At 33.6% G+C, this 11,964-nt stretch overlaps 1 protein-coding gene across 1 annotated transcript; it reads left to right on the top strand.

The window, feature by feature from the left end:
- Nucleotides 1-10,333: 10,333 nt before the first annotated feature.
- Nucleotides 10,334-11,668, top strand: LOC101887208 (uncharacterized). Its single transcript, XM_005176909.4, has 3 exons — nucleotides 10,334-10,500; nucleotides 10,588-10,914; nucleotides 11,037-11,668. Exons 1-3 carry the CDS (start codon nucleotides 10,450-10,452, stop codon nucleotides 11,436-11,438), a joined length of 780 nt encoding a protein of 259 aa, XP_005176966.2. The 5' UTR covers nucleotides 10,334-10,449; the 3' UTR covers nucleotides 11,439-11,668.
- The last annotated feature ends 296 nt before the right edge of the window (nucleotides 11,669-11,964 follow it).

Consider the following 11,964-nt stretch of genomic DNA (forward strand, 5'->3'; position numbering starts at 1 on the left):
GGAAGTTCTAAAAGGAATGGACCGATAGAATTATAATCGTTTTGGTTATTCAAAATTTTGACTCTTTTTGGGGGAGGCACCAAAAGGAATTGACCGATCTCTACCATCTTTATAACTGATGTTGTGTTGATGGAAATATTGAAATGTGCCAAGTTTGAATGGAATCGGATGTTAATTTCGTGTTTTATGAGCTTCATGAATATTCAAAATGTTGACACTTTGTGGGGGAGGTACCAGAAGCTATGGACCGATATGAAATATAACACTTAACACCAGTCCTTGGATTTATACAAATATTGTGTAATTTGAAAATAATCGAAGACTCACATCACATTCTATAAAAATTATAATTATTAAAAATGTTGTTGGGGGTGGTGTGGACCGATATTGTCAATTTTCGCACCTAACCTAGCACTCATGCAAATATTAGGAATCGGATTACCCTTTCTCTTTCTGGGCCGCAAAATATTTTCTTTGAAAATATTGAATTTTTGTGGAGGAGATACAAGAAGTAGTGGACCGATATTGCCCATCTCCAAGTTCAATCTAAGTTTGACAATAATATAACAATGTACCAAGTTTGAATCAAATCGGATACTCCCTTCGAGCCAGACAGACGGATGGATGGACATCGCTAGATCGACTCAAAATGTCCTGACATGGATTTGGTCCAAAGAGAGGGTCTAACCCCATTATTTCGATTGGGCACGTTTTGGCCGTATCTAAAAATATATACTCTCTGTAGCCATTTAACTTTATTATTCAAAATCAATTTAAAATGAACAGTGAACAGCTAACATCATTTTTAAACAGACTCACATAAATTTAATACAAATTAACAAATAGTTTCCGACGCAACGTCAAAAGCACCTCAAGATTAACAATAAACATTTTTATTTCATTCACACGCACACAGAAAATACATTTTCTGAAACCGGCTCACAAAAAAAGTTGAAGACGAAAAACAATGTCTTCAAATTGCGTTACTGATGACGCCGGTATTATATTTTTCTTTTGGGGTTTTGCTTTGTTTTGGTCTCTCTTGGAGTGGTCAGTTCACATTGTTATGGGTCTTCATCATCACCATCCAAGTTGTCTTCTTGGTACAACATTATTTGGTTAGCCTCATAACAGCTGGATTTTCAGGCCATTTAATTGTCATAGGTCAGTATCGGTTGTTGCGGTGGTTGTTGATTGGTTTGAACTTGTTTTGTGGCAATTTTACCGCCTCCTTGCCTCACAGCAGCGGCAATGGCAAAAGCATGGTGACTGCATCCATAGCGTGACTCTGGTTTGGGCTGTTCGCCTATTGCGTTGTTGTAGACAAAATTTATTGAAACATTTTTGTTTTTGGAATTTGCGTGGTTGCCAGCTCAACACTCACACGCTGCGCAATGTTGGGTGCATGTCAAGCAATCAGTTAGTTGGCCTGATGATTGACAGACGGACTAGAGGTAACGTTGGTAGCGAGTCTTTTAAGGAAAACTATTTCTTACAATGACGACGATGATGATGCATACAACGTTTGCTTTTTTCAATTTTTTCCATAATAAATGTAAACAAATCAAAATAGTTTTGCAATAGCGTGAAATTTCGAAATAAAAGGCATGGCATGCCACGACTTGTTAGTACATTTTAAGGAAGCATAAAGAACTTTAGAACGAGAAGTATTGTATACAACATCATACAAGAATAATTTCTTTATAAAATGTTTCAAAACATATATCGTAATATTGGGGTCCCTTGGCATATATCAAAACATTAAAAAGTTTGGCGCAAAAATTCGAATTCGAAAAAACTGCTACATTTAAAAAAATTAAAGCGGATTTTCAAGTCAACATTGGTCCTCTTTATCTTATGGTGCATAATAAATATACATTTTTTTTGTTTAGACACCTACAATAAAAATTGATATTGAATATTTCTTCTTTAAAATCTTTTCTCAAAAATTAGTTATATAGGGAAATTTTGACATAAAATGAATGCTAGACAGTAAAAAACATAAAAGCATACTTTTCAATTGTAATATATTAATATCGAATTCATATTTATTAACATATATTAAATCTAGATACATGGATATATGTGATATTCATAGTGAAATTTTGTGTAGAAATTTTAAGCTTTTTTATGACAAGGTTAATGCGAGGATTTCCTTTATATATAATGGAAATAAAGATTTATTTTCATTAGTTACTTATAATGAAATTTTATAAAAAATAATCTTATCCTTAACATTATACTTTTAATAAGATGCTTTGTAGTAGAATGTTGCATTAACTCACATACTGGGAGAGATGAAAAAACTGCAACCAACTTCAGACTGGTGTCATTTCTAAGCCACACGTCCTACAGATGTTAAAATTATTCCAGTGACATCTCATTATATTGTTTACAAGCGTACAAAAGCATTTTGGTGAGAATTTACCAAAAAAAATTATTCGTGATGGAATTCAAGCGTGATAGTGTGATTTCTTAATATTTGGCTGGAAAATTACAAGTGGCTATCGTTAGAGTACTCCAGCATTTAAATGTGAATAAATCTTTTGTGTCTCGTACCATCGCTTGTTACCGTGACACTGGTAGCGTAGGTAGGAACATCAGCAGAAATGGTCGGACCGGCGTCGCAGTGGCCGAAAAATGGCTCGTGAGCTGAACATATCGCAACATTCCATTCGGCAAATAAATACCGCAGAGCAACATTCGGACAGCGTGTGACGGTTTCATTGGCCGTTTGAAGGCCATAATTCGTGCCAACGGTGACCAATTCGAACAAATCTAAACTTATTCTAAAATTTGATGATATTTCCGACCTTTTTTGCTTTCATTTAATAAAATTTAACAAAAAAAATTTAAAGTACGATTTTAACCCTTAAAGGAAATGGCGGATTAGTATTAGTAACTTGATATTCTAAGTTATCAAAATTCTACTCTTCTCATTATTTCACTTTACTTTGATATACATAGTAGTGGAGGATAAAAAAGTACAGAAAAATATAAATTTCGATGAGTACCTGTCTTAAAAATTTACAAAGCTAACAAATTATTGAAATTTACTGAAAATTTTGCAAAAATATTTTATATATCAGAAATATGCAACACATTTTTGGTAAAGTCTTCAAACTAATTCAAATCGTACGTTATTAGAGCTATTTAGGTATAAGTTCTCCGTTTTGGGGAAACTCAGCCGTATACAAAAGATGGGGTATAATATGGTTAAGCCCTTAGAAATTATAAAAGACAAGCCCCGCACTATAGTATAGTCTATTGTGGACCAATATAACTCATCTCCCAACTTTAACTGTTTTATATAAAAATATATCTATACAAAATTGACGTATTTTCCGAGCACAAGCTTTATAGACGAACATAAATATAGAATACAACACTATAATATAATGGGAAAACACCTTAGGCCCAAATCCATTCTGCTCGATTTTTTTAATTAAAGGCATACAGTACTGCAAGAATGTTACCTTTTGTTTTGGACCGGTGGCATTGCCCTATAGTTCTGTGTAAATTCTACCCGCTAAATATTATCCGATCGCTATCCAAAATGTTACGCTTGGTCCCATCTTTACCTCTTACCTCATGTGAAATTCCGTGTCTATTTGTCTTTAATTGTGGCCTGTAGAGTGACTGCAAAATCAGGAAAATTTTTGGTCCATTTCCACCCTTATATCTTTTACGAACATTAAAAAAAAACAGTCTTCTCATCTAACCCTAGGCCAACCTCCATACAAAAATTCATGAGGATCGGACAACATTTAAGACCAATATATAACATCTTTAACACATAGTATTGTAGGTTTAAAGAAATTATTACAAAATATACTATTCAATATTAAAAGTCAAATTAAAACGAATTCATACAATAAGACGTAAACAAAGGCTATAGGTGTGCAGGGCCGACCATGTGATACCCTAATGGACTAGAATATGTTAGAAGCCCCCTTATGTCCAAATCCCATATTACCCGCTTTCCTAAACTCTGATTTAAATTTCGTGAAGATCGGACGATAAGTGCAGTCTGCATATAATAACCCCAACATGTGTTGTAAGGTGATAAAATATTTTAAAATGTACACTTCAATATTAAAAGTCAAATCGAAATATCGCATGCGATAAAAAAAGATGAAAAAAAATATCACAAAATACTACAAAATCTATATTAATATAATTATTGGTGTCGTTTTGTGCGATTTTTTAAATATTATCCTTTTATTCATTCTCATTCTGAGTTGACAAAATTTGTCAAAATTGGTCCAGCAATCCGTGAGATATAATCATTCTCTTCTGTGTATATACATTGGATATATTTCGCTATATATACCCGATATATTTACTATCGGCATCTACGTAACGGTCAGAATTTACCTTTCCGCCTATTTGTGATTTCGCTGGGATTAAAAATATTCGCGGTTTAATGGAAAATTTGACTTTTATTTAACACAATTTTTATGGTATATTTCACCCATTGAATATTACCCGATAACCTTTCAATTTGAAAGGCTTCTGCCCAGCCATAAGCTCTAGCCCCATACTAACTTCCCCATCAATTGGTATATAATTGCGACCTGTAGAGCAGCTGCATAATTGAACATTTTTTGTCCATTTCCACCTCAAGATATTGTGCGATCATCTCTAAAAGCAATAGGCTTCTATAACCCCAACTCCATTGAAAATGTCGTGAAGACCGTTTTGGCCCAATCAAACGAAAATACTATAATTATCATGGAATCTTGCATATACTAATGTAGTTTCTAACTTCCTTGTAAGAGAACAACATTCCAATAGCAATTTTGAAAACCTTCTATTAAATGTGTGAACACCTATTGTAGCGTACAAAACAGTATTTCGCTCGTTCGTGCATTGGCTAGAAAGCCAAAACAAAAATCCAGACGAAGGTGAAAAAAAAATATCGAAAGAGAAACAAAACCAGATTTATACACATAAAATTATAAAGAAAACTACAACGTGTATAATAAATAATTTCATCATCATGCAAGAAATACAGCCAAGGTCATTACAAAGCAGTGAAAAAGCAAAGTAGAAACGAAAAAGCAAAAAAAAGAAAGAAAGAAGTCAAACTAAGTTTTTTTTCTCACGCGCAGAGTTCAGAGTCTTTTTTTGTAGTTGTTGTTGTATCTATCTGCTTTGCACCGGCATTCAACCACAGGCGGAGATGTGAATGAACGTAATGGAGGTCTATTTCACAGCAATTATTTCAAATTTAATTTTAAACAGAAAATAGTAATAGAGAAAAAATGAAATGCGGGTTTCTAAATTATTTGCAATTTGAAACAGTTCCAATGTCTTGATGTTACACAATTGCAGAGATTGGGAAATTACTGGTGTTTTTGTTTTTGGATATTTAAATGGAACTTAAAAAAACATGGGAAGTTCCTCATTTTATTTTAAAAATGCTTAATTGTAAATGATGATATAATTGTTAAGCTTAAAATACTGTAGATAAATTAAACAAAATCTATAACAACTTTTGATTAATTTAAATTATCTAATTATGTAATTTAAAAAATTGTTTTGGAATTATATATGATTTATTTCCCTTAATTTTAGTCTAAATTCGTATGTTTCATTTTATATTTCATCCATATGACGGGATTTTTTTTTTTGTATTATCATGATTTAGAAGGGTCTACATTCTGCCATTTCAGATTCGTAATAGGTAAAAACCCCTTAGGAAATCTTTTCAATATTGGTAACAGTTTCGAAATATCGCTCATATAGGCCCATTTGTTTTCGAGATCTCGAACGTTACATTTTCAATTGACGATATTGTCATTTTCAATTGACGATATTCTCAATTGTGCATTTGTTTGTAACATAGAGAAAGAAGCGAGTTAAACCCATAGTTCCTTTTGATGATCTGAATAGAATCACATTCTGAGTCAATTTATGTCCGCCCGTCCCTTCGTCTGTCCATGTATTTTTGTAATCAAAGTACAGGTCACATTTATTGCCCGATCGAGATGATATTTTGCATAAATCGTTTGTTTGGCCCAAGGATGAACCCTATTGGAAATTGGAGATAATCGGTCAGAATATAGATATAGCTCCCATATATATCTTCGTGCGATTTGCCTTTTATTGTGCACTAAAGGTTTAATATTGGGCCAAATTGGATGGAATTTGGCACATATAACCAAATTGAGCCTAGAAACAAGTGTGTCAAATTTGGTGGAAATCGGTTCAGATATAACTATAGCTTATATATATATTATTCATCCGATGTGTTAAATTTCTACTCTACAGCCGTAATATGCATTACGTAACAACAATACTCGGAGAAATATATCAAATGCATCTCAAAATTTTTTCCTGATCGGTTCAGATTTGGATATAGCTCCCTTTTATATCTTTACTCGATTTCAAGTTTATTGTACACCAAATGGTAAATACTAACACATATTAACGACGAAAATGTATGAAATTTGGTGAAAATCGGTTAAGATATTGCTATAGGTCCAATATAATGTTTCATCCGATTTTGTATTTTACTCCCCCAGACTAGTAAAATACTCTCCACAACAACGATATTTGGTGTCAACTATCACATACAGCTTAGAAATACCTTTGCAATATTTTATAGAGATCGGTTCAGATTTAGATATATATCCTATATATATCTTCACCCATCAGATTAAATAGAATGGACTTTGATGAACAATACGCACTCAAAAGTTAGACCACTTATAACTCAATAACCGCTGGACTGATATTGACAATTATCTCTAATAGGAATTGCCAGAAAAGGTTAACATCTTAGGAAATCGCATAAAAACATGCCACTAAAAAAGTGAATATTATTTGTTATATTTTTTCATTTATATATATTTTTTTGGCATATTTTTATCGCATGAGATTTGTTCAATTTGACAAACAATATGGAATTGTAAATTATGTAATAAATGAATGTTATATTCAGGTCGCAATTGTAATCCATTTATTACGAAATTTTGCATGGGGATAGGGTAATTTTATATTTATACCCTACAACGCTATGTGTTGTTGGTATTATAAGTTTGATTTGGCCAAAAATTATGTAACACCTCGAAGTATTGGTTTCCCACATAGGAAAGTATATATGGATCTTAATATCTCGCCGAGCTGAGTGGATCTTGCTATGTATGTCCGTCCGTCCGTCTGTCCATGTTAATTTGTAATCACTCTACATGTAGCAATTATGGCCCGAATTTCACGAAATTTAGAATTGAGGTGGGGATAGGGCCAGAAATGAAATGAACCAACAACTAAAAAATTTCCTGATTTTGTACTTGTTCTACAGATCACAATTATAGACCAATCGACGCGGAAGTTAGCATGAGCCTAGAGCTTAGATCTGACGTAATTCTAACCATTACGTAGATGCCGATAGAATATATATAAATTTATTTATACAGTGTGTATATAAAAAGGAAAGGGATGATAGCTAGAATTCCTTTATCTCAAAAATGCCTAGACCGATTTTGACAACCTTTGTCAATTCAGAATGCCCTCTTGGCATAATAGTATGAAATCTAAAAAAACGCAGATAAATATGCCAATAATGATGTTAATATAGATTTTGTAGTATTTTGTGACATTTTTTTATTTTTTCATATTTTTTATCGCATGCGATTTTTTCAATTTGACTTAGTATTGAAATGTATATTTTGTAATATTTTTTCACCTCACAACACAGGTTGGCGTTATTATATACAAATTGCAAATATCGTCCGATCCTTACAAACATTTTCACAAGGGTAGGGTTGGGCTCAAAAGGGCTAGGCCTATTGTTTTTAAAGATGTCCGCAATATATTAGGGTTTGAAATGGAAATAAAAATTTTCTTGATTTTGCAGCCGTGAAGATAGTTAAGGACAGGGAAGAATTCTAGCATTTTGGATGACCATTGGATTATATTTAGCTGTAAATGGACTACAACAACTTACAGCACGACGGAGTGCATAAATATTCGGCAAAATCCTAATTTCAAAAGCGAAATCTTCCAATATGGATTTGGACATAAGGTGGCTTCTAACATATTGTAGTGTTGTAGGGTATTACATAGTCGGCCCCGCACGACTATAGCCTTTGCTAACTTGTTTTTTGTTATTTTTTTATAACTTTTATCGCAAGAGATTTTTTTAATTTGACTTATAATATTGAAGTATAGATTTTGTAATATTTTTCACTTTGCAACACATGTTGGGGTTATTATACATATACAAATTGCAATTATCGTCGGATCCTCACCAATGTTTTCACAAGGGTAGGGTTAGAAGGCTAGGCCTATTGTTTTCAAAGATGTCCGCAATATATTTAGGGGTTGAAATGGACAAAAAACTAAAAATATTCCTGATTTTGTAGCCGTTATAAAGGTCAAAAATAGAAAACAAAGGACACGAAATCTCGCATTAAGTTAGAGTTTAGGACAACGGATAGAATGGACCACTACTTTTGTGTGAAAAATACCAAAATTTCCATTCTACTGAAACGCTAAATATAACTTACAGGCAATATCCAAAACACACAAACAAATTATGCTGATTTCGTTGACGAATATAGCCAAATATCGTAGATAAGCAAATCATATAGATGAGTCTAAATTTGGGGATACGTATGGGTTCAAATGAACTAAAAACAGAAAAAATTCTGATCACACAATTTAAACTAATTGACACATAAGTTTGCATGAGAAGAGAATTAATGTCAGGGAAAAAGTCTAGAATTTACGATGACCATTGGATTATGGTAATATCTGGACAGTGCTCCATGACATAATTTCAAACACGGGATCTTCCAAAATGGATTTGGACATAAGGTGGCTTCTAACATATTGTAGTATTGTATGACATCACATAGTCAGCCCCGCACGACTAGAGCTTTTGCTTACTTATTTAAAATGCCTCTTATGCCCATTTTCTCGAAGTAAGTCGAATGACCCGCCGCTAGAGATGCCTATATTATTATGGAAACGGATTAATGGGCCATATTTTGCTACTTTTAGCTTAGCTACTTTAGTAGTTTAGCAAAATAGGGTCCATTAATCCGTTTCTATTATTAAATGACGGCTTTACAGAAACGCGGGTCCATATTTCATCTCTGATTTTAACAGATGTATATGATTATTTTTTCCTCAAATTGCGCTATGAAGAAGAACTCTAAGATGAATCGGCTAATATTTCCATATTAAATTTAAGTTAAGAAAACATTTTATGAATAAATTATTGAACTTTTTATGGAGTTGTAATTCAAACAGAAGTATTTCCCAAGTCATTATATTAAAGTCATTATAAATCGGATTGTTTACCCCTTTCTTAACAATGACATATCAATCTAAATAAGTAGTTATTCCCTGGCTACAATTAAGCTGAATGACATGTCCTTGTTAGGAAAGGATCCAAAAAAACCCTTGGTACATGTTTGAGCTTTAATATTCTGTGACAAAGTTCGTAAATTCGTTCAAACATGATATTTGGGGCCCGATCTTTGGTACCTTCTCCCAGAAAAAAATTATATTCGTTTTCACATTACGATATTTTAATGATTCTTGCCACATTACCACAAGGAATTGTGTAATTTTTGGTATTTGGATTTCGCGAAAAACCGCTTACCTTCTGTGGAAAATTGCATACAGGATTAAAAAAACTTTCGTTAAGCTCAGTTTTATTCGTCCTCTTATGGTGGAAGGTATAAAATGTTGAGTCCGATCATACCTAACACCTATTTCCTTTTTTGTTATGGTGTATGGGAAAATTATTAAAAATTTCAACAATTTCATGACAGTCTGCAATTCGAAATTCCACTTGATTACAAACAGATTGGATTTTACAGAGCATTGACTCTAATGTCATAACATAATCTCAGAGGACATTGTACTTGTTGTTATTGCCCTCGTCAAAAATTGACAATTATTTTGAAAAATTAATGGCGCAAATAATACAGTGGTATTTTTTGGAAAAATAATAATTTTTTTCTTTTTAAATGTCATTATTCTTTTTTATTCAAAAATCACGCTTACTACAACTTGTGTTCTCCCTGGGGAGTGCTCGCAACGTTCCAAGTTTATTGTTACTCTCGATATTGTTGGTTTTCTTTCTTTGACCTTTGACCTAGTCCATTAGTGCAGCCAGTGACTTATTGACAACAACCAATGAGTCGTCGTCAATGGACTATCGACAGAGTATTGTGAGAGTTGCCCAATACCATGACGACAGTGATGGCGACGACGCTGGCGATGATAGCGATAACCTTTAACCTGAAATTTCTCATTCATTCTATACGCTTGGCGCTTTGCGTTGACTATTCGAATCGAGTGTTCTGATGCTGATAAGAACCGAACCAGCATCACAGTGCCAGTATATTCTTTCATGGTCCAGACTCGCTGGGTGTGAGCGGTTAATATACAGTTCAAATTGGACATTGCCAAGGAAAACAATCATCAATGAAGTATTATTCGGTACTCTTCACAGTCGCCACAATTCTAATAACGCAAGTAGGTATTTCCAAGCAAAATAATATTTGTTTTTAATTGAAAATAATTTCTCATCTTGACCTTGGGTGTGTTTGTGTGTTTTATTAGGCATTATGTAATTTGGAACATGATATGAACAGCGATATCTTGCGTCAATGCTTGCAAGATATAAGCCATCACAATGAGACGGTCACCGAACGTTTGCTGGAAAAATTCAATACCTACGCCAACTGGACCAAGGAGGAGATACCCTGCTTTGCCCGTTGTGTGGCAGCCGAAAAGGGATGGTTTGACATTGAACGTCATCGTTGGAATAAACAAAAAATTGTCGATGACTTGGGTGCAAATATGTACAATTATTGCCGTTATGAATTTAATCGCCCCTTCAGTAATGTCTGCACCTACGCTTTCAAGGGCTTAAAGTGTTTAAAACAGGTAAGTGACTCATACAATGTCTGAAAATTAAATTTTTCTCCATACAGTAACGAATGCATTTTCATTATTCCACTGCATGTGTGCGCCCCGCCCCTCCACTCTTTCCTCCATCCGTCCATTAGGCTGAATTGAATGTCATTGTTACCTACTCGCATTTGGTGACGTGCGTTAAGGAGAAGGCCACCAGCATGTCACAATTATTGGAATATTATCATTTTCCGGCCGGCGAACGCATTCCCTGCCTCTTCAACTGTTTCGCCAATAAGGCCCAATTATACGATGACAATTACCAGTGGATTGTTAAAAATTGGTTAAAAGCTTTTGGACCGATACGCGATGAATCGGCTAATATTTCCATTTGCCGCATAAGTGATGAGAAGCGCCGCACCATGAACGTATGCGCCTGGATGTACGATGAGTATAATTGCTGGGAACGTTTGAATTACAACACTAATGGTTCAGTGGCCTATCGCAGAGCGTTGCGAAAAATCAGTAATTCCAATAGCATCGATCATAATAATTGAATGAATGAACGAACTAACGAATGTCATCACACGAAATGAGGAAAATCATGTGTATGTGTGCGTATGTCTGTCCGTAAGTTTGTGAGTGTGGCATGCATTCCGAGTTTAAAACAGTATTGGCGTATATTAATTTCTATAAATACAAGCAAAATATAGTGGACTGATTTCCATAATGTACCATTGAAGACAACAATCAAATGTACACAAAAAAAAAAAAAAAAAAAAAAAAATAATTGTTGAACCATATGTGCAATATGCGATTTATTTAATAATAATTATATGAATATTTTATAAAATAAAAATTAACATTTAAAATTTTTATTGGGAATGAGAGTCAGCACATGAGAAATATCTATAAAATCGATGTTAAAGTTTTGGGTAAAAGTGCTTACCATGATGATACTAAAACGAAATCGCAACAAGTTAAAGAGTATCGGTAGGTTTTGCTTATTTAAATTGTTGTTACGAAGGAATGGACCAATATGTTCGGGCCAAAAAAAATATTTAATATTTAAATATTGCGATA

The sequence above is a fragment of the Musca domestica genome, unplaced genomic scaffold, assembly GCF_030504385.1.
Source record: "Musca domestica strain aabys unplaced genomic scaffold, Musca_domestica.polishedcontigs.V.1.1 1, whole genome shotgun sequence".
In the NCBI taxonomy this organism is placed as follows: domain Eukaryota; kingdom Metazoa; phylum Arthropoda; class Insecta; order Diptera; family Muscidae; genus Musca; species Musca domestica.